The 20,082-nt window shown below is 39.3% G+C and overlaps 2 protein-coding genes across 2 annotated transcripts; both read right to left on the bottom strand.

Annotated features, from left to right (window-relative positions):
- Positions 1-695: 695 nt before the first annotated feature.
- Positions 696-1,739, bottom strand: LOC124775878 (craniofacial development protein 2-like). The gene is made up of 2 exons (XM_047250712.1): positions 1,489-1,739; positions 696-1,371 (listed from the first exon to the last, which is right to left on the bottom strand). Exons 1-2 carry the CDS (start codon positions 1,737-1,739, stop codon positions 696-698), a joined length of 927 nt encoding a protein of 308 aa, XP_047106668.1.
- A 14,445-nt stretch (positions 1,740-16,184) lies between these two features.
- Positions 16,185-16,906, bottom strand: LOC124775877. Its single transcript, XM_047250711.1, has 2 exons — positions 16,799-16,906; positions 16,185-16,733 (listed from the first exon to the last, which is right to left on the bottom strand). Exons 1-2 carry the CDS (start codon positions 16,904-16,906, stop codon positions 16,185-16,187), a joined length of 657 nt encoding a protein of 218 aa, XP_047106667.1.
- Positions 16,907-20,082: the final 3,176 nt, after the last annotated feature.

Raw genomic sequence — 20,082 nt, 5'->3', positions numbered from 1 at the left:
CCATTTTTCCACTCCTTTGGAGATTTCTCTTCAAGCCAAATATGCTTCAGAAAAGGCTGGAGCATTTTAACAGTACTTTCAATATCGACTTTTAAGAGCTCTGGTGCTATGTTTTCTAGGCCTGGAGCCTTTGTATTGTTTAGTGTTTTCAAGGCAATCCTAATTTCGTCCATTGTGAGGCACTGCAAATTTATATCTTGATCTTCTTCAACTTCCTCTGGAACATCTCTTACCTGTTTCTCTTGGTTGTCTTCACAATTTAACAGTTCCTTGAAGTGCTCCTCCCATCTCTGTAGATGTGCCTGTTGAGTTGTAAGCATCACCTCATCCTTGTTCTTAACTGGTCCTTCATGTCTGAAGTTCTTCATTGACAATTGTTTGGCAATATTGTAGAGCTCTTTCATATTTTCTTGTCTTGCTGCCTCTTCTGCTAATTTTTCTTGCTCATCTATGCATTTCCTTTTATCTCGATGTAGCAATATTTTCACTTTTTTGTTCGCCTCTGTGTATTCTTTATGTGCTTTGCTCTTCTGCACTCGTGCCTTACAAAAATTTAACTTAAGTTTTAGTTATTTCTTGTGGCTGATTTCATTCCATGTAGCATCAGAGATCCATTCCTTCCTTTGATGTGCCTTAGATCCTAAGATTTTTTCTCCCACATCTAAATAACTGTCTTTGATTTTTTGCCAGCATGTTTAAATTCCCTCTTCCATAAGGTTTTCTTCAGAGAGGACCTGGAATCTGTTTTTTAGTTCAAGGGCAAATGTTTCTTTGATCTGTTGGTCTTTTAACCTTGCCACATCTATTTTCTTGCACCTGTGATTGAGCTTGGTTCTATTTGCCACTATCTTCAGTCTGAATTCCACCAAAACTAGTTGGTGGTCACTTCCAACGTCTGCCCCTCTTCTATTTCTGACATCTAACAGAGAGTGTCGGAACTTGCGGCTTATGACTATGTGGTCTATTTGATTTTTGGTAATGTGGTCTGGAGAAACCCACATTATCTTATGGCAGTTATGATTTGGAAACAATGTGCCTCCAATGACTAGGTCATGTTCAGCACATGTATCTATCAACAGTTCACCATTTACATTCCTGATCCCCATGCCATGCATGCCCATAATATGTTGAAGCCCTTCATTTTCTGGACCAACTTTTGCATTCAAGTCACCCATTAACATTTTTATGTCCCTAGAATTTGTTTGTCTAAGGACTCCGTGAAGCTCTGTATAAAATGCATCTTTTAATTCTCCTTTAGCTATTTCAGTAGGTGCATAGCATTTAATTACAGTGACATATCGCACATTTGTTTTAAAGCGTACAGTTATTATCCATTCTGAGACTGGTTTCCACTCCAGTAAGCTCTTCTTGCTGCTTTTAGATAGTAAGAGCCCTACATCATTCCTATGTATCACGTCCTCACCTGTCTGACCCGCATACAGCAACACAATACCATTTTGTGTTTGGAATTCACCAGATTCTGGTCACCTTACTTCACTTAGTCCCAATATATCTAGTTGATAGTTCTCCATCTCTTTTTGAACCTGTCTTAGCCACCCTGCCTCTCTCAACATCCTTACATTCCAAAATCCGATACGGGTTTTCCTTTTCAGGCCAAATGTCATATCCTTAAGATCCATCTGGCTGTTTCTCCTTTTAGTTTCTGTCATATGTGTTTTTTGGTGGTGTGGGTTATCAGCCCACAGCCCCTGAGTGTCCTGGTGGGGCTGCCACCTCATGGCCTGGACACCTGCCAAAGTTTTATTAAAGGGCCTTACCCATTAGACAGCTTGTCTTCACCATGACTACAGAACGCTATCCATCCCTTCGCAGTAAGGCCTATGTGCATCAACGTTGTCCTGGTTTCCAAGGATCTTCCACTGTCCAAATTAGGGGACTGTGTCTGCTGCCACACAATCACAAGGAGGAAAAGGAAAGGAAGGGAGTGTATAGGATGGGACAGAACAGAATAGGATAGGACAGGACAGGACAGGACAGGACAATAGACGGGACACTAGACGGGACATTGTGAGACACACTTTGTCTGGATCCTCTATGGAGACCTGTCTGGCTTGGGAGACCCTGCTGGTAGTTACACCACCACCGGCATAGCCCTCCACTTCATTGGATCACACAATGGATGGTGCTGCAAGTACACTGGTGGTCAAAATTTCTGTAAGTGGCTCAGTTCCTTTGGAAGGCTTTCAGTGTCTAAAATAGCTTCCATTTCATGCACCAATGTCCTCAAAACAGAACTTTTCTGCAAAGAGTGGTGATAGCTAGTAGCATGCCGATATTGATCTGTGTGTTTCCGTATAACTCTGTGGCTGGGACACCCATTGTTGGCGGAAGACTTTGTCACATGAGAAAAGGCTTATCAGAGTCTATGCATAGCTTTACACTTCTGGTTCCACGCAAAAGATACTAATTAACAGAGGTCCAACTATCTTGGCTACTTCAGAGGTGTATTTTGAGTTCCTCAGGGAGAGGAATAGACTGGAAATTTTTGCCACTGACAGTGGTAAGGATAAGGTGTGCTACTGATGCACAATCCGAGCTAGTAAACAAGCAGGTGTTATTGGAATTGTCACTGCAAGAATTTACATGGTTTCAGCCGGTTCTGGTTGTGACAAAACTGCCAGTACCTATAATACTCAGTGCTGATTGGCTGAGTCACATCAATGCCATACTTGATTGCAAGCATGAAAATGTGAGCATATCAGTGAATGGGAGCAGACACACACTGCTACTCTGTGAACCACTAGCGGTACATGGAGTGGAGGGGTCTCCCTCTCTGTTTGGCTGGAACAGCCACCGCCGGCCAACGAGGATGACCTGCAATCAGCTTGTGGCTCATCAGGTGAGCGCTGGCCCTGTCAGGCAGGAATGTGTCACACCCCTAGGGTGCCTGAGGATGAGCTGGAGAAAAAGGATTACCAAAGGGAGCTGTCTGTCCTTGGAGCAGCAGGTCACCTTATATGTCGAGTTAAAGCTGTACATCTGTTTATTTCAAGAATGACCCAGAAGATCTGAGAGTAAAGGAATGGGACATATTTTACTTGTACCCTACCCCATCCTTCTGTCCAAATGAAAAGCCTTGGTAAGGGAGATCAAGCAAATGTTGAAGGGGGAAGTGATTAGCCACTCCAGCAGTTGTTATAATAATGCAGTATTAGCTGTGGACAAATAAGCAAGTGGTATTCGCTAGGTGCTAGAGGCCAAGCATCTCAGCAAGATCCTAATTATGGAATGAGACAGGCCCAAAGCCATAGAAGATGACATACTGAGGTTTGACAGTGCTAAATTTTTCACCACACTGGATTTGACCTCATTTCATTGGCAAGTACTGCTTTCAGAACTATCTATGCAGTGTACAGTGACCTAATAAATGGAAGTAGCTATGAGTACACAGTCCTACCATTTTGTCTAAATCTAAGTGTTGCAACTTTCATCTGCACTCTGGATTCAGTCCTGAGTTTAAACCTTTCCAGGCAGGACTTGCTGTGTGGACAAAACCATAATTGCCTCAAAGGGTTTCAGAGAACACTGCAAAATCCTGCAAGACTTAATACAGGCAGTGGCTCATGTTAGCATGACCCTGAGGTTAGGAAAGTGCAGATTTGCATGCCTGGCAGTAAAATTCTTGGGTTATGTCATTAGTAGTGAAGAAGAGGAGAAATTAGAACCCATCCATGAGCTTCCCACCCCCAAGAACCAGCGGCAGCTTAGGGCAATCCTTGGACTGATGGGATATTTTCGCATATATGTACAGGATTACACTGAGAGCAGCATCTATCTGACAGGGCTGCTGAAAAAGAACGTACCCTTCCAATGGACTAAACACAAGTTCCAAGTCTTTAAGTACTCGTTAGCTAAGAACCTTATCCTCCACCTCCCAGATTTTAACTATGAATTTTTCCTCACTACAGAGAGTTCATGTTATGTGATAGGATCGCATTTATATTGGGAGTGTGGGAAGGGAGAACATAAGGAGCACAGCATTATTTGCTTTGCAAGTCGAATGTTGAGTGATTGTGAGAGGAAGTATGGCGTGACTGAAAAAGAATTGTTAGTGGTAGTCTGGAGTTTACAATGGTTCTGACACTACCTTTTGTGCCATCAAGTAATGATAGTGACTGATCACCAGGCTCAAACATTCCTGAATAGCTGTCGGCACCTGAATCAGAGGTTACTGTGCTGGGCATTAGCTCTATAGGATTTCACATATACCATCCAATTCATGTCAGGCAAGGATAACATTGTCCCAGACGTTTTGTGCTGCCTTCCTCTCGGGATGCCTAACAAAGATCTGGGCCACCCAGATAGTAAATAAATTGACATTCACTGTATTAAGAAGATTGAGGGTGATGCTGAAATGAGGCATTAACTCCAGAACATCGCTCCACACCATTGTGATGATCATAAGCCTCTGGTTATTAAGAATAAATTACTCAAAAGTCAAGCGAGCAAGACAGTGTATATTTAATACCAGTTGTTGGATGGAGTTCTAATACATGGATCCATCAAGACAGCAAGAGTTGGAAGCTCTGCATTCCTCTTAGAATGGACCCACCTGCTATCTGGGCACTACAGGCTGCAAAGTGTCTTGCTATGCTGAAACAAGATGTGCACTTCAAGAAAATGCAGTCAGTTATTGTCAAGCAATTAGTCAAGTGTATTCAGTGCCAGAACATGAAGCCAGTGAGAGAAAGAATTACAGGATTAATGCAGCATGTTTCTGCATTTGTACATGAGAACTACCATCAGTAGATATAATGGTAAATCTCCCTGTAAGCAAAGATGGAGCTCAGTTTCTTTTTGCCATCCTAGATGTATTTATGAAGTTTATTAAATTCTGTCCTGTGAGAACCACTTCAGCTATTGTTCTTGTGAGGTGTTTGCACTGTTCCACTGATGTGTTCAGTAACCTCAAGGAGACCTCGTCAGACAATGGCCCACAGTTCACATCTCACATGTAGATTGCCAAAATGCAGTAGCAAGGAAAAACAATGCAGTAGCAAGGAAAAACTATTCACCAGACAAGCATGTACCATGCAGCAGTGAACCCAACTGAGTGGTGTTTCCGTGAAATGGGGAAACTGGCAATGATTCACTGTTCGAATCGACATCCTGCACTTAGAAGAGGTCATTAAAAGCTTAATCCATGTTCTGTGGCATGTGTGCCATGATCACACAGCCAGACACACTCCTATTAATGAAGGAGATTTGATGCCAGTCCGAAACCATCACCAGTCTGATCTCTTAGAGAAGAAAGAAGCCAAGTTCTACCTGCTGTATGATGGTCCCTACCAAATCAAAAAACTTCTTGGCAACCACTCCTACGCAGTTGTTGATCCAGTTATTGACATTGAGAAAGGCATACAGAATATTGAGAATGTCAAACTGTTCACCAGCTAGACCCCTTCACACCCATAGATTGAGTTAAATACCAGGTTAGCATTCTCGAGTTTGAATTTTGATGAATGTGTTGTCCATTTAAATTTTATTTGCTGAGAGAAAAAGGGTGAGGTTGTGACAATTTCCTTTGATGCTGTGTGTACCTAAGGTGATGTGTTACAAGTTCTGTGCCTAACATAATGTGTTTCCTAGTTACAAGTTGTGTTGTGATTTGCATAACTCTGTAATAGTTAGCAAGTACTAAGGAGGAAAATGAAGAGAATTTTAGAGTTCAATACGGACAAATACCCTACCACTGGAAAAAGACTTGGTGTATAGAGGAAGAGTGGGAACTGGAAATATAGAGCACATGCCTTGCAGTGGAGGTAGATAGCAAGGGTAGTGACAAAATGGACTTTGTTCCCCTTGTGGCAGGAGGCACTGGCGAAGAGAGTGCCTTGCATTACAAGTATGACTGGCACAGTCATAAAGCACTCCCCCACTAATGTTTACTTAAGACAGATAAGGTTCGTGAACTGATCTGTAATGCCGAGGTCTTCACAACAGTGTTGAGAAGTTGAATTGAACTATCCAACCAGCAGACAAAGACACACATGTGCTTGCACGCCCATCCACTCTCCACCCACACGGGCAGATGCATGCCCCCCCCTCCCCCCCCCCCCCCAAACAATTAATATAATCTTAATTGTACACTAGGGAAAAACGATGAAGGAGAGTATGAAGGATCATTAAATGCCAAGTTTATACATATCTGTATGTCAAGGGATTTCAAATCATACCAGCAGGATGCAGCTCAAGGAATATACTCCAAAAAACATTTAGCAAGAGGGGTAAGTCTTAGTTAAGAAAAAGGAATAGCTGGAGATGAACAATCGAGATACCATTATGGTTGTATTAGTCTTGACGAACAGTTTATTCAATGATTCCAAAAAATAGAGAGCTTGGAAAACATTGATTTGTGAAGTAAAAGGCTGCCAAGTCTTGACACCAGTATCTGTCTAGCAACCTTGTCCAGTGATAATGATTTCAGTGGGAAAAGAAACCCAGGAGAGAAAAAGCAAAACAATAATTGTAGTGTAAGTGAGTATTATAGTGATTCAATATTAAACTAAGAGACATAGTGAGATGAAACTGAAGTGTGAACAATTAATGTAGCAATGTTGCTAGAGAACAGACATCCTAAGGACTATTCAGCCTCGAAAAAGGGATTAAATTAACTTATGATATTGTACAAGCAAACAACCCAAAGACTTTCAGCGTAACAAAAGGGATTATGTTACCTTAAGATATTGTACGATTGCTGAGCCCTCAAAAGCTCAAATGGGATCACAGAGCCTGCAAGTCTGATAAGAGAATATTGGTGGACAAGAAACCGATGTCATTAATATGCAAATTTTTGTGTTGGTTATAAAATGTTTAACTATGACACTTGAAGACTATGAGAGGACATTCCACAACTGTGTCACTGTAGCTTTTCTGTTGCCAGCAACTCCCTCAGAGAATGTGAAAAACATATCTACAGCGAGTTTACCAGACAGCTTATTACAAAGCGACAATAGTTGGTGGTAAGCGCATGCTTCTCGAGGTCACAGGCCAGTAGGAGGCAAAGGGTTGAGTGTTTCAGAATCGCTGACAAAAGGCTGCCACTCCTGCCATTGGGGATGTGGTCAATGCAGCTGCTGGCAGGAAATGACTGCTGCCTTGGCCTCTTGCCCCTCTGACTCAGCCATCCACCAGATGTGGCCAGAGTCAACAGCAGGTAGTGTCCCTATGTTTTTCTGATTAATTGTTGTGAGTGCCAGTGTTTAGTGTAAAATTAAGGGACCAACAAACCCTTGTTCAATGAATCATCCAGGAAAACTAACACTTTAATCCAGTACAGTGATTTGGGTTGAATTAATGACAGTCATTACAGTGCTGTTCAAAATTGTTTAATGGAAAGGTCCTTCTCTGGTCACACTGTACTCCCTCTCTCAATGAAATTAAATTTTGAAAAAAAAAAAAATGATTGAGGCAGTATTTAGGGCAAATTATGTTTAGGACAAGAAATTAATGTACAAGACATCTTGTACAGAGATAGTCCTGCTGGATACCATTCGCTAAAAATTTGGTTTGTGTATCATACGTCTTAACTGTTTTGTGTACATGTTTCTTATTGTTGTTATCTACTGGAATTGGGATGGATTCTGTTTTCTTTGAGAACAGCTGTTTCCTGAATCAGACCCTTGAAGGGGCAGGTGTAACATAGTGGCTTTGTCAAGCACGTTGCAAGGCCACAGCAACTGTCCAGACCAGTCCTCACCATAAAGGAAGAGAGAGAAATAAAATTACTCCTTTAATTCTGATAACAGATTCTAATTCCACATAAAATTCTTAGCAAACTGATATCTAACTCTGGCAGTTGAATAATTAATTAAAAATTCATCAAACTTGATCATTGAATTATACCACTAAAGTAATTTTCCCAAGTCCAAAGACATTATCAAGGTATTGTGTACAATAGAGGACCATTGGTTAGAGGGGGAAGGATAATTTTAGCATTCCCCATTTAATTAATATAAAAGTTGCCAAAGATGGTGAAATCTAGCTTGCGGTGGCAGAGGCACAAACCAGTTGTCCTGCCTTCTGAGAATTCTTGCCAGTTCTGAACACACAATGTGAGGGGCAGAACTCTACCACTCCAGGTGGCCAGAATAGCAGGAATGATTCCACCTCTCATCCTTGTTAGGTTAGCTATGAGTACTTTTTCACATACCTCTTGGTGCACTGTAATGCAGTGACCAAACTTTTAATCACCTTGAAAGCAGCTCTCCGGCCCCATTCCATTGCAGTTCCTAGAGGAGTCAACACTGCAAAGTTCAGTGTATGGCAGGTACAACTGTTTAATGGCTAGTGCTTCCCATTGCCTTGGGAACTGCATAGGTTTAGTCATCCGGAAACGAATTATGATGTTTCTGAAGCACTCCGTAATTACAGTGGTTGTGAGTGCATTAGTGCTACATCTGTACCACTAGACAGTAGTGCAGCAGACTGGCATGTCGGGTAGTAAGCTGTTTTGGCTGACCCCTGTTGCTATTAGTGTGACCCACGGTTAGTTTCTCTGTTTATAGTGATACCTGCTATTTCTGTGCCCTTTCTGGGGACTGGTCTTCATACTGAAGACAGGTTTGTGAGTGATCTTATGTACTTTCAACTTGTCCTACAGCAAGTATGCTCGCCCAGCGGCTACGTTCTGCGTGTAACTATTTATGAATGCTTGCGATAGGGCTATGTCTGGATTTGTGTGTTGAATTCTAAATATATGTTTCGCCATATTACCCTAACTTTCATTGTCTGTAGCTTCCCTATTGTTCCTTTTGTAAACCAATTTCTTAGTAGGCTATGAAACACCTGCAGAAGAGACAAAGTCTGACGCCTGGGACAGAAGATCCTCAGGTGAGTGATCTGCTAGGGAATATTGTCAGTAAGACCTACATTGATAATCTACTACAATTACTTCCAACAAAAACCCAAAAGCTACAATATGATTGCAATATGAGTAAAAATTGTAGAATGCAGTTCAGAATTTGGCTTTCCTTACAAAGTAGTACACAATTCTCTGTTTAATATTGCAACTCCAAAAATACAAACTTCCTCACACTAAAAATTAAATTCAATCTTACCTTCAGTTGATCTGCAATTCTGCCATGCAAAGGTTAGCAAAACTACTTGAAATGAACACACATTGGTGTGGTCTTCAGTTCAAAGACTGATTTGACGCAGCTCTCCATGACACACACACACACACACACACACACACACAACACCCTTCTCTCTCTCTCTCTCTCTCTCTCTCTCTCTCTCTGAGAGGCCTGCACCATAACTGATAGAATTACAATGTCATTGACAAACTTTGAAGTTTTATTTTTCTCCTTGAACCTGAATTCCTTTGCGAAACTTTGCCTTGGTTTCCTTTACTGTTTGCTCTTTGCACTGATTGAATAACATGGGAATAAAATTGTAACAGTCTCACTCTATTTTTAATGACTGTCTTCCTTTCATGTTCTGAGACTGTTATAACTGCAGTCTGGTTTCTATACATCTTGTAGGTGATCTTTAACTCCCTGTATTTTATCTGCACTGTTAGATGGACCTACTTCGGCAAATGCATGGGGTGATCCAACTGACAAACCATGAAAAAATGCAGCCGCCATTACGAAAGAAAAAGAAACTGAAGATACGGAAGAACCAAACAAATATAAGTGGACCAGTGTAATGTACAAAATAGAAAGAAGCATTATAATAAGATAGAAAGTGAATTCCTTATTATAGGTGACTCATTGTTGAAAAACATACTCCTTCCAAACTCTGAAATTGACTTTCGACCAGGAATCAGGACACATCAATTGCATACACACCTAAACAACATCTTAAACTTGAGTGACAACACAGCACACAAGCGTAACAGAAATCCAAAAGATGTTTTCATCGATGTGGGAACAAATTTGCTTCAAAACAACAGTGATGAAGAAATTGTAAATCACATAAGGAACCTCATCTGAATGGCCAGAAGACTCTACTCGAATTCTAGAATAATAGTAAGTGCCACTATGTTCAGGAGATCGGTGACTGACAGATATGTGCAGAGAATAAACAGCAATATTAAAGAACAGTGCAGTAAACAAGGAGTCATTTTCATTGATCCCAAGAAATTTCTAAGTGCAAAGTCTCTTGCCAAAGATGGTCTACATCTGAATAGGTTGGGCCCAAAAATATTCAGTAAGATGTTCATAGATACTTGGTAGGTCATAAAAAATAAGGGAAACTGATAAGTAGTGATGGGGGTGAAAAAAGTTGTGTAGCATTAAGAAAGACAAAACCAAACCATTATCTGGTGAGAAATATGCTGAAGCCCATAACTAATAGTCAAAGTAGATATGTTATCCACTGGAATATAAATGTTTTAAACACTGATGCTTCAAACAATAAAAGCTCCAAAATAGATGAATTGGAAATCATTCTGTCAGAATAAGCAAATATTGAAGTTTGTTTGTTTAAATGAGCACTGTTTTACTGAGGAGACAATTAAAATTGTAAACAAAAGAGGGAATTTCAGATTAGCAAGTAGCTTTTGTAGAAAAAACAAGTCACATGGAGGCTCAGTATACTTCTGCATAGTGATATAAATTATGAGACAAGATCTACATAGTGATATAAATTGTGAGACCAGAAACTGTTTTAATTACTTAAATGAAGAATGTGTGTTTGAGAGCTGTTGTCTAGAAATAGTGGACTCACTAACAAATGTTATAATAATCTCAATATACAGAATTCCAGGGACGTCAACAACTGAACTATTCTTATCTAAGCTTCAAATTATGCTAGACGACCTTTGTAGAGAAAAAAAAGGAAAAAATGTAATAGCTGTTGATTTTAATATTGATATCACATGTGATAGTAGCTACACTTCAAGATTCACTGACTTGGTAAAGAAATATGGTTTCAAACTGAATTTCTTTGAATCTACCAGAGACAATGGGCAATCAGCAACATGTATCGACAATGTTCTAACTAATTATGTATATGAAGATGTGTATCAATTTTGTCTAGATCTAGGTATTTCAGATTATTGTGCATTGTTCATTGAGCTGCCACAGACAAACAGGAACATTTCATGTATGAGAACTCATATGAGCAGGAACTAAGAAACAAAACAAGGAACAAAACAAGGAACTTTAGCAAAGAAAACATGCTAACATTTAGTGAGAAGCTAAAAGAGAAAACATGGCCTTTTGATCATTGTAACTCAAGTGATGAAAACTTTGAGAAATTCCTAAATAGTTTACTTGGGGTCTTTAATGAAACATTTCCACCTAGACTCTGCAGCAATAAAATAACAAATAAAGTAAAGTAATATATCTACTTTGACTATGGTCTACATCGGAATAGGTTGGGCTCAAAAATATTCAGTAAGATGTTCATAGATACTTGGTAGGTCATAAAAATAGAGAAATAAGATGGTAGGAATTTTCTGCAATCTCACAAAGGCGTTTGATTCTGTAAACCACGCATTACTTGTTCACGAACTTGGAAAGTATGGCATTAGCAGCAGTGCCCTACAATGGCTTAAACCCTACTTATCAAACAGAAAGCAAAGAGTTAGATTCTCTTCAAATGGCGCATATTATTTTTCTGACTGGAAAAAATAATCTCAGTGTCTTCCACAAGTCTCCATATTAGGCCCAGTCCTACTTCTATTCTGTGTTAATGACTTACCATTAAATATCAGTTCCTTATCAGTTCGGTCTTATTTGAAGATCAGGATTCAGAAAAAATTCCCAAATCTGTGATCAGTACCATCAGTACCCTTAGAAACTTGGTTTCAGCTAATTGGGTTGAATCTAAACATATCTAAAAAGCAAACAGCCAAACTGTGAGCAGATTAAGATTGTACACAATAACCAAGATATAGGAGAAGTTGACTCAGTCAAATTCTTAGGTTTAAATGTAGATAAAAATTGGAGCTGGCTGGCACACATTGAATAGCTAGGAAACAAATTGAGCAGCTCTGCATTTGCAATGCAAATATTATCAACTGCAAGTGACATGGAAACACAAAAAGTAGTGTATACAAGCTACTTCAAATCCATTATTAGGTATGGTATTGTTTTTTGGGGTAACTTGACAAACATAGCATGGATACTAAAAATACAGAAAAAAAATCATTCAAAGCGTGTGCACTGCAAATCACAAAGTACCATGCTGACCATTATTTAGAAAACTTAACGTATTAACTTTGCCATCCTTATACATATATGAGATTATTATATTTCTGCGCACCAGACACGAATTATTTGAGGGAAACCATTTTGTCCATTCACATTCTGGTACAACGTGCTGCAGAATTTGAATCCGCGCCAGACGTCATGGACGTCGGAGACCCATAGAGGTCTCTGCACCATCGCGCTGTAAGCTGTGGTGGCACGCGCCTCCAGGCCTGCTTTTAGTGTGAGTGCACCACCGTGGAACACGTGGCCTCAGCAGCCAATAGCGGCACCCCCGATAGCATACTTAAGCACCTGCCTCGCGTTCAGCCAGCAGTCTAACGTTGCGTGCGTCTCAGGACGTATCACCTCAGACAGCATATTGACTATCATGTTTCTATTCCAGTGGACGTGGTTGTCTTGTTTGGTTTGTTACTCTGTTGTCTGTTCTTGTTGTGTCGTAATGTCCTCCGTTGGTTGTGTCCATCCTCTCCCGTTGTGTTGATGTGAGCGGGCCACTCCACGTGTCCCACCGCGTTTCCGTCACTACTACCCCGCGACCATTCCGGTCACCATAACAACACACATGATACTAGAAACCAAGAAAATTTTATACTCCCCACCCATAACCTCAGACTGTAGACCCAGGGACCTCAATATATGGGAATGAAAATTTGTAATAAATTGAAAGGGAACAAGTTGATGCAGATGAATTTAGGTTCACTTAAAAGAAAGCTACATGAGGTACTGACACAGAAGTGTTATTACCCAGTGGATGATTTCATGCAGGGCAGACTCGAAATTTGAGCTGTACACAATGTGTTACATGTTCCACGAAGCATCCCTATAGTGTTATTATTTATTGTAGTGCTATTATTTATTAATGTAAAAATCATTCTAACTGTATTATAAATTTTTGACATGTCTCCTCTATGCAAACCAAATGAATTGTAAACGTATGTCATGAAATGAATAAAACACAATTAAATTAAATTCACAATTCAGAATTTCAAAGAGCATATTCCAGTTATTATCAAAAGCTTTTTTTAACCCTGTAAATTCTGTAAATGTGTGTACAACTCTTTCCAGTCATTCTTATAATCTGACTTAATGTTGTTTCTGAAAGACTTGTTTATTTCACTGTTATGTGTAATGTACAAAGATTAATTTGTTTATGTGCTTTGCTAATTACATATGATTTTCATGTGAAACGCCCTTGATATGTCAGTGATCATTAGGGTTTGTTATTGGTTAACTGAGCTTGAGGAATACACTCATAATTTGTTAGAATCATCTTTTGTAAAATTGTCATGGAAATGGTTGAAAAGTATTTTAGAAACATTTTACAGTAATCTAATCACAGGTATCACATACTTTAGTACATACTGTGGTTGTTCAAAAACTGTAGTCCTGCTTTGAGATTTCTATCTAAGAAGTAGTATTTAGTTATCAACTGATTATTAGGTATTTTGCTGTTAGGCACACTGTTTTTCCACTACATAGATATGTTATATGGTTTTTAAATATGCTTATGATTTCAAATTAGTATGACATGATTTGTCTTGGACCATTACTATTCTTTTTGGAAAATGATTATGTATATGTTTCATTTTCTCTCTGTGGATCTTTCATTTATATCAGACATGGGCAACCTTTGGTGATCCATGGGACTGATTCACATACTTACTTAAGGGGAGTACGTACGTCCTATACCCACAGTGTTAAATTTGCAATATTGATGACCCATTATCTCAGAACCTGTGATAGACAGAGATCTGAAAATTTTGGGATGTATAGTATCACTACTTTTCAGATTACTGAACCAGAATCAAAATATACAGAGAAATAAGTCCACTTTTTCTTCCATAAGTAAAAAACCGTTAGAGGTAGAGATGTTTTGGGAGGTTCAGTAGCTGCAGTATACTAAGTGGTAGTAGCTGCAGTAAACTAAGTGGTAACATAGTGTAAAATTAGATATATGTATCTGTAATAGTTCCTGCGATAATAGGTCAAATAATTTTAAAAATGTCATTTCCGGCAAATCAAGTTCAAACATTTTATTTGATATTAACTTACACATGGAGGCATGCCAGCTTCTAGAAACAGCTAGGCCCATAATCAGCATTATTTGGATCCTGTTCTTCACTATCCTGCAAACCTAGAAGCTTCCTTCTTTTCCTGCCTCTTGCTTCTTTACTCATTTCCTCTGCTGCATGCTGGGCTTTCTTGATCCTAAGTTGATCCATTCACTGAAAGGCTTGCAGTGTGTTGGCACCTGGAGTGATACCAAGTTCCTCTAGTACCCCAATTCTTCCCTTTATACCATCATTAAACGTTATTACAGCATCACAAACACCCAAGCATAGAGTTCTCCTTCCTACAAAGACATTTTTTGGTATGCTGGTCCAAATTACATTATTGAAAGACTCATTCGGGTTTTGTGTTCGACCATGGAGACATTTGGAAAGAAGGTCAGGATGAGCTCATTCTCTATATATTGGTTTAATAGCTTCCATCACTGCAGATGGTATGCTATTTTTGTGCCTAAATTGTTCCTCGCTACCCGCTGCCTGAGCTTTGCGGTACTTGCACCATGAATCAGCACCAGGTGGACAAAGACCATGTATAGGTGTATCATCAGTGGAAGATTTGTGGAAGAATGTAGCCCACACTGCTCGTTTCATCGCCTGTAGGTCATGTGTATTGTTTCTTATTGCCATTCCATAATAATGCTGGAGTTCATCAATGTTTTTGTCTGTAAGTCTTCCTTTACCATTTAGAGTCTTTCCATCTGATAACTTCTCTTTTCCTTTTGTCTGCTTCAATTTTTGGAGATGTATTCCCATCCATTTTTGAACGTGGCCCACACATTCAATCTTAACAATCTGCTTATTACCATAAGGTTGGCTTTACACTACTGATTTGTAAGCTTCTGAATCACCATCCCCCAAGTACTCAGTATAACACACACCTCTCTCCTGTTGTGAACGTCTGAACATAGAAACAACTGCAGTAGCCTCCATACCCCCACTAGTTCCCTCATAATTCTTAGCACAATTTGTTTTATGGCTTTCACTTGTTTCATCAACTGATTTACACTGATGACAGCATTTAGTTAGCACTTCAATGTCTAAAACTTTACCTGTGTCAACACTAGTGACAGTTGCAACTGCATTTTTTGATGTGTGACCTCTCTTCTGCCATGTGCCATCAACTGCCACAGATAAGTCTGTTGTGTTATTTAATTCTACTGCTTCTTTAGCACCAGCTTTCATAGAAGCAGCAGCAACAGATTTGACACATTCACCAATTACTTCTGTGTACTTACTTGATCTGGTTGGTGGGTTTGGCAAGTTCAGCATTGCACATAATACTTCAGCTGCAGTCAATCCTTTCCAATGCACCTCATTCCATACAGGAATCTAAGGGCATGTTTATGCTGCCACCTCGCTGCTTGCCGGCATGGTACGGCGATGATGAATCAAACCCACAGAATCCTATCGCCCCATTTAGCGTGCACCATCGTAGCTCACACCGCTCGCTGCTCACTACTCACTGTGATCCTTGCCAAGCGATGATATCAAGCTGGTTTGTGTTTCACGCTACGACCATCGCTGTCTGGCCTGAAACTTGTACTGTGATTGGCTGCTTCAAGGTCACTCTAGCAGAGCACTGTTTGACTGCTTGTTGCGCACATGGTACTTTCGTGTCCCATCGCGCACAATTTTGTTTGTTGGATGCAGTTTCTGTACAGTCCACAAACAATGAGTGACGATTTGAAGCAAATGATTATTTCAGCTGTTTTTGAATGGAACGCCATCTTGGACCACTGGCATGTAGATCATCACAACCATTTCATACTGGATAAACTTTGGAAAGAAGTTGCAATAAAATGTGGAACATGCAAGTTGCATTTCAATTTAATTTCATTACACAATACTTTCTTCTTTAACGAACACTCAAACAGATTACTTATTTATGTAAAACATAAGCAGCATATTGTCTATTGCATTACACAATATTTTATTCATTAAAGAAACGCTTAAACAGATTCCTTATCTCGATAGCTTCAGCAGGAGCTGCATTGTTTCTTCTTGATGGCTGAACTCCAGGAAGTACGTCTCTGTACTCCACATTGTTCAGTACATTCTCTTTGTCCACAATCATGTTATGTAAAATGCAAACAGCTTTCACAATCAGTTCTGCAGTCTCTACTTTCGTTTCAATTGGTTTGTTTAGTAATTGCCACTTTGCAGCCGCAATTCCAAAGGCAAATTCAACAGTTTTTCTAGTTCGTGAAAGAACTTTGTTGAACTTTTCGTTCGAGCAATCGAGATTTCTCCTGGCAAAAGGTTTCATCATGTGTCTGAGAAGGGGGTATGCTTCATCTCCTATGAAGACAAAGGGGGCTTTAACAGCAGTACCTGGTAGAAAGTCATCTTCAGGAATGTGAAGCACGCCTTTCACCATTTTATCGTACAAAACAGACATTCTGAAAGTGCCTCCGTCACTTTGCTTTCCAAATGCTCCAACTTCAATAAAAGTAAATTTACAGTCTGTATCACATACAGCCTGCAGAACTATTGAAAAGTATTTTTATAATTGAAAAACATAGAACCAGACCATTTAGGGCTTACAATTCGTATATGCTTCCCATCAACAGAACCTAGACAATTTGGAAACCCCCACTTCTTGTAAAACATTTCAGCTGTTTCTCTGAATTCTTCTTCCATTGGTGGCTTCATATGCAATGGTTGTAGTGTTTGCCACAACACTGATAAAACCTGTTTTACAATTTGAGAAACAGTAGTTATTCCTGCTCTAAACTCTCCTGCTAGGCTTGCATATGAGTTCCCTGTTGCCAAGAACCTGATTTTTTTTTTTTTTTTTTTTTTTAAAGGTTTGTTACTTTCCACTGTGTATTTATGTAACTACATTGTGTACTTAATGGAACTGGTTATTCTTTAATGTTTCGGCAAAGATATTTTTCCTCTTATTTCAGTAGTCTGTGATGTTAAGAAAAAATGGAAAAGTCTTCCACAGCAGTTCAAAGAAAGGCTGAACACGCTTCCTACACACACCTCAGGTGGTGCTGCTCAGACGGCTCCAGTACACTGGCTGTATTTTGAGGCTATGATGTTCTTACGAGATAATTTTGAACCTAGAGTAACTAGTGGGAATTGAACACAACAGCAAGTATGCTGTTATAGCTCATAGCTAATCAACAACATCTTTAGCATCACCACTTTCACCAGTGTCTTCTGATCACACTGAGACACCACCAAACTCTACACCTGCTGAACATAGGGCCTATCGGAAGAGACCATGACCTGTAGACCCAATTGCAATTCAGTTGACAGAAATTGAAAAAGAGAAGTTGTGTATGTGCAAGGAAAAAGAGTCGCTGTTATCAGAAAAAAATGATGAAGATGTAGCTTTCTTCATGTCTCTTCTTCCTCACGCGAGACACATGACTCCTTTTGACAAAATGTCGTTCAGAATAGATGTGCAGAAACTACTTATGGAAAGAGTATACGGATCTTCAGATCGAAGTTACAGAGGATACGATGAAGCTTCGCAATGGTGTATACATATTCATCCATCTACTTCAAATATTAGCACTGAGAATGGATCCATCAGATTTGCACCGGTAACAGCACTTAGTAACCAACATTGTACAGATAATGATGTACAAACATCAAGCCCAGGTGAGAAGTTAACTGGTGGTACAGACTACAATCGCCCAAGTGAAGCGGAAGTAAGTTTTGTGAATGTCATGGACCCGCATTACAACCGAGCTTAAAAAGGGGACTAAGTAAACCTTGTCACATTATACAGCAAATTTGAAATGTAGTTAGAATTGGTTAAAATAAAATAAAACTATCAGAAATGTATTTATTATTGTTTTTATCTGTAGCTATCTTGTGTCTTTCATATCCCTGTAATTCAAAATCATGCAACAGAAAAATATTGTATAGTATCTATCATTAATAATAGGGTGTAATATTTTTTAAAGTTATAGTTACATCGAAGTTATAAATTTTACTATTAGGACAACCCTAAGCAGATGGCCGATGTAGTACATAAAGTAGACATAAATAAAATCTGACGAATAGTACCTCAGAGTGAGTGCCAGGTGTTCCTCCACAGAAATTGCATTAACAATGTTGGGATGAATCTTCATCTGTTTAGCTATTCCTGGTTCAATGAGATTTAGAATGTACTGGAGAGTTTCTTGCGACATTCATAAATGTATGAAAAAGTGATCTGGATAGTTTTTGAGCTGTTGGTAATACTTGTGAAAGTATCTGTAGTGAGGACGTTCAGCATTCAAAGGGTGCACTCCATATTTCCTCTTCCTTCTCCATTCCAACAACCACATTTTTGTAGCAAACAAATCACTGTCACTGTCGTCAGACGATGTGGAGAACACGTTTTACGCTTGACGCCACTGTAGTTGTGCACTTTCCTGTAATGTAATAGCTGAAGGATGAATACACACAGCGAGCAGCAAGGTACCTGCAGCGTACATGCGACAAGGCTGCCGGCAAGTAGCAAGGTGCCGTGTGCCAGCAGTGAGCTGCCAGCTGTGAGAAGGCAGCATTAACATACCCTAACATTGCTCTCAAACAAGTCCAAAATGATGTCGAGAGCCTGCAAACTTCGCACTGAATATCAGGTTTGTTAGCCAGTCCAGTCCTTGCAGATGAGTCCTCAGAGATGCTAATTTGCCCACCACAAACCTCACATGGCACAGATTCTTTCAAAACTTGTCCTAACACACTCAAATCTAAAAGAACATAACCTAAACTATTTTGATATTTGCCAATAAATAAATCCTCATGGTCTCCAAGTTTCCTCTTCGAAGCACTAGTAGATGTATTCTTATCATGGGTCTGTGAAAAATCTATTTCAAGATCAACACAGATTTTGTGATATGCTGATTTCCATGGAAACGTCACTTCTTAAAACAACCCTTTCTTTTTGTCATGTTGAAAAGAGGTATAAGAGCATATAATAACACACCAAACCACTATGTTTTCAGTTCAAAACTTATGAAACACGACAACCACAAAGTAAATAAACAAAATGCAAGTGCTATACCGCCATTTCTGTTTACACAGTGCATCCAACTTCTTAACACGAACATTAACATGATTTCAAGGAATAAATATGTGAAAACCACAGTCTTCTAGATTGAATAGTTCAAGAGATAGAGGTACTTAGGCAAGTCAGTGCAGAACGACCAGATAATTTTACACACGCGTTATTAACTTTGAAATGATAGAAACTACACTTCCAATTGGAATTTTTTGACAAATAATGCATCAAATTATTCAGGAGAGATCAAATATTAATAAGGGATAATAATCCGAAAATGTCCCCTTAAGCTCATGGGCTGCATCATAAGGCAACAGCAATGCTCCTACCACAAATTCAAAACTGTAGTGTCTGTGACAATGTTTATTGGGTAATTCTGCAATATGAATGGTTTTCCTTCTCTGACATACCATGCCATGCCATTAAATTATGCCTCAAAACATGTTTTTCTGAAATAACACTCATTTTTCTTTCTCCTGGAATTTCTTTGGCAGGCCAAACTGAATCTTATTGTGCACCAGATGTGGCCCGCAGGTTGCTGGTTGCCCATCTATGATCTGCATAAAGGATCTATGGCCAAAAATTTTAAATTTCTTTGGATTTGCCATCGTTATCACATCACATTCATTTATTTATTGATTTATGTGTATGTGCCTCTTTAGGAAATATCTTTCATCAAAAGCACTTAAGAGTTGCTGTTGTATAGCTCTGGTTTGGTCCACACAGTAGTATTCCCAACAAGAATAGAAAAGTATAGTGCAACAACAACTGTTAATTTATTTCTAAATTCATCTGTCTCTCAAATGTGACCCCTATAGTA

Source organism: Schistocerca piceifrons, chromosome 2 (genome assembly GCF_021461385.2).
Source record: "Schistocerca piceifrons isolate TAMUIC-IGC-003096 chromosome 2, iqSchPice1.1, whole genome shotgun sequence".
In the NCBI taxonomy this organism is placed as follows: domain Eukaryota; kingdom Metazoa; phylum Arthropoda; class Insecta; order Orthoptera; family Acrididae; genus Schistocerca; species Schistocerca piceifrons.
Note: the sequence above shows the minus strand (reverse complement) of the source record. Positions and strands in the feature narration are given on the sequence as shown.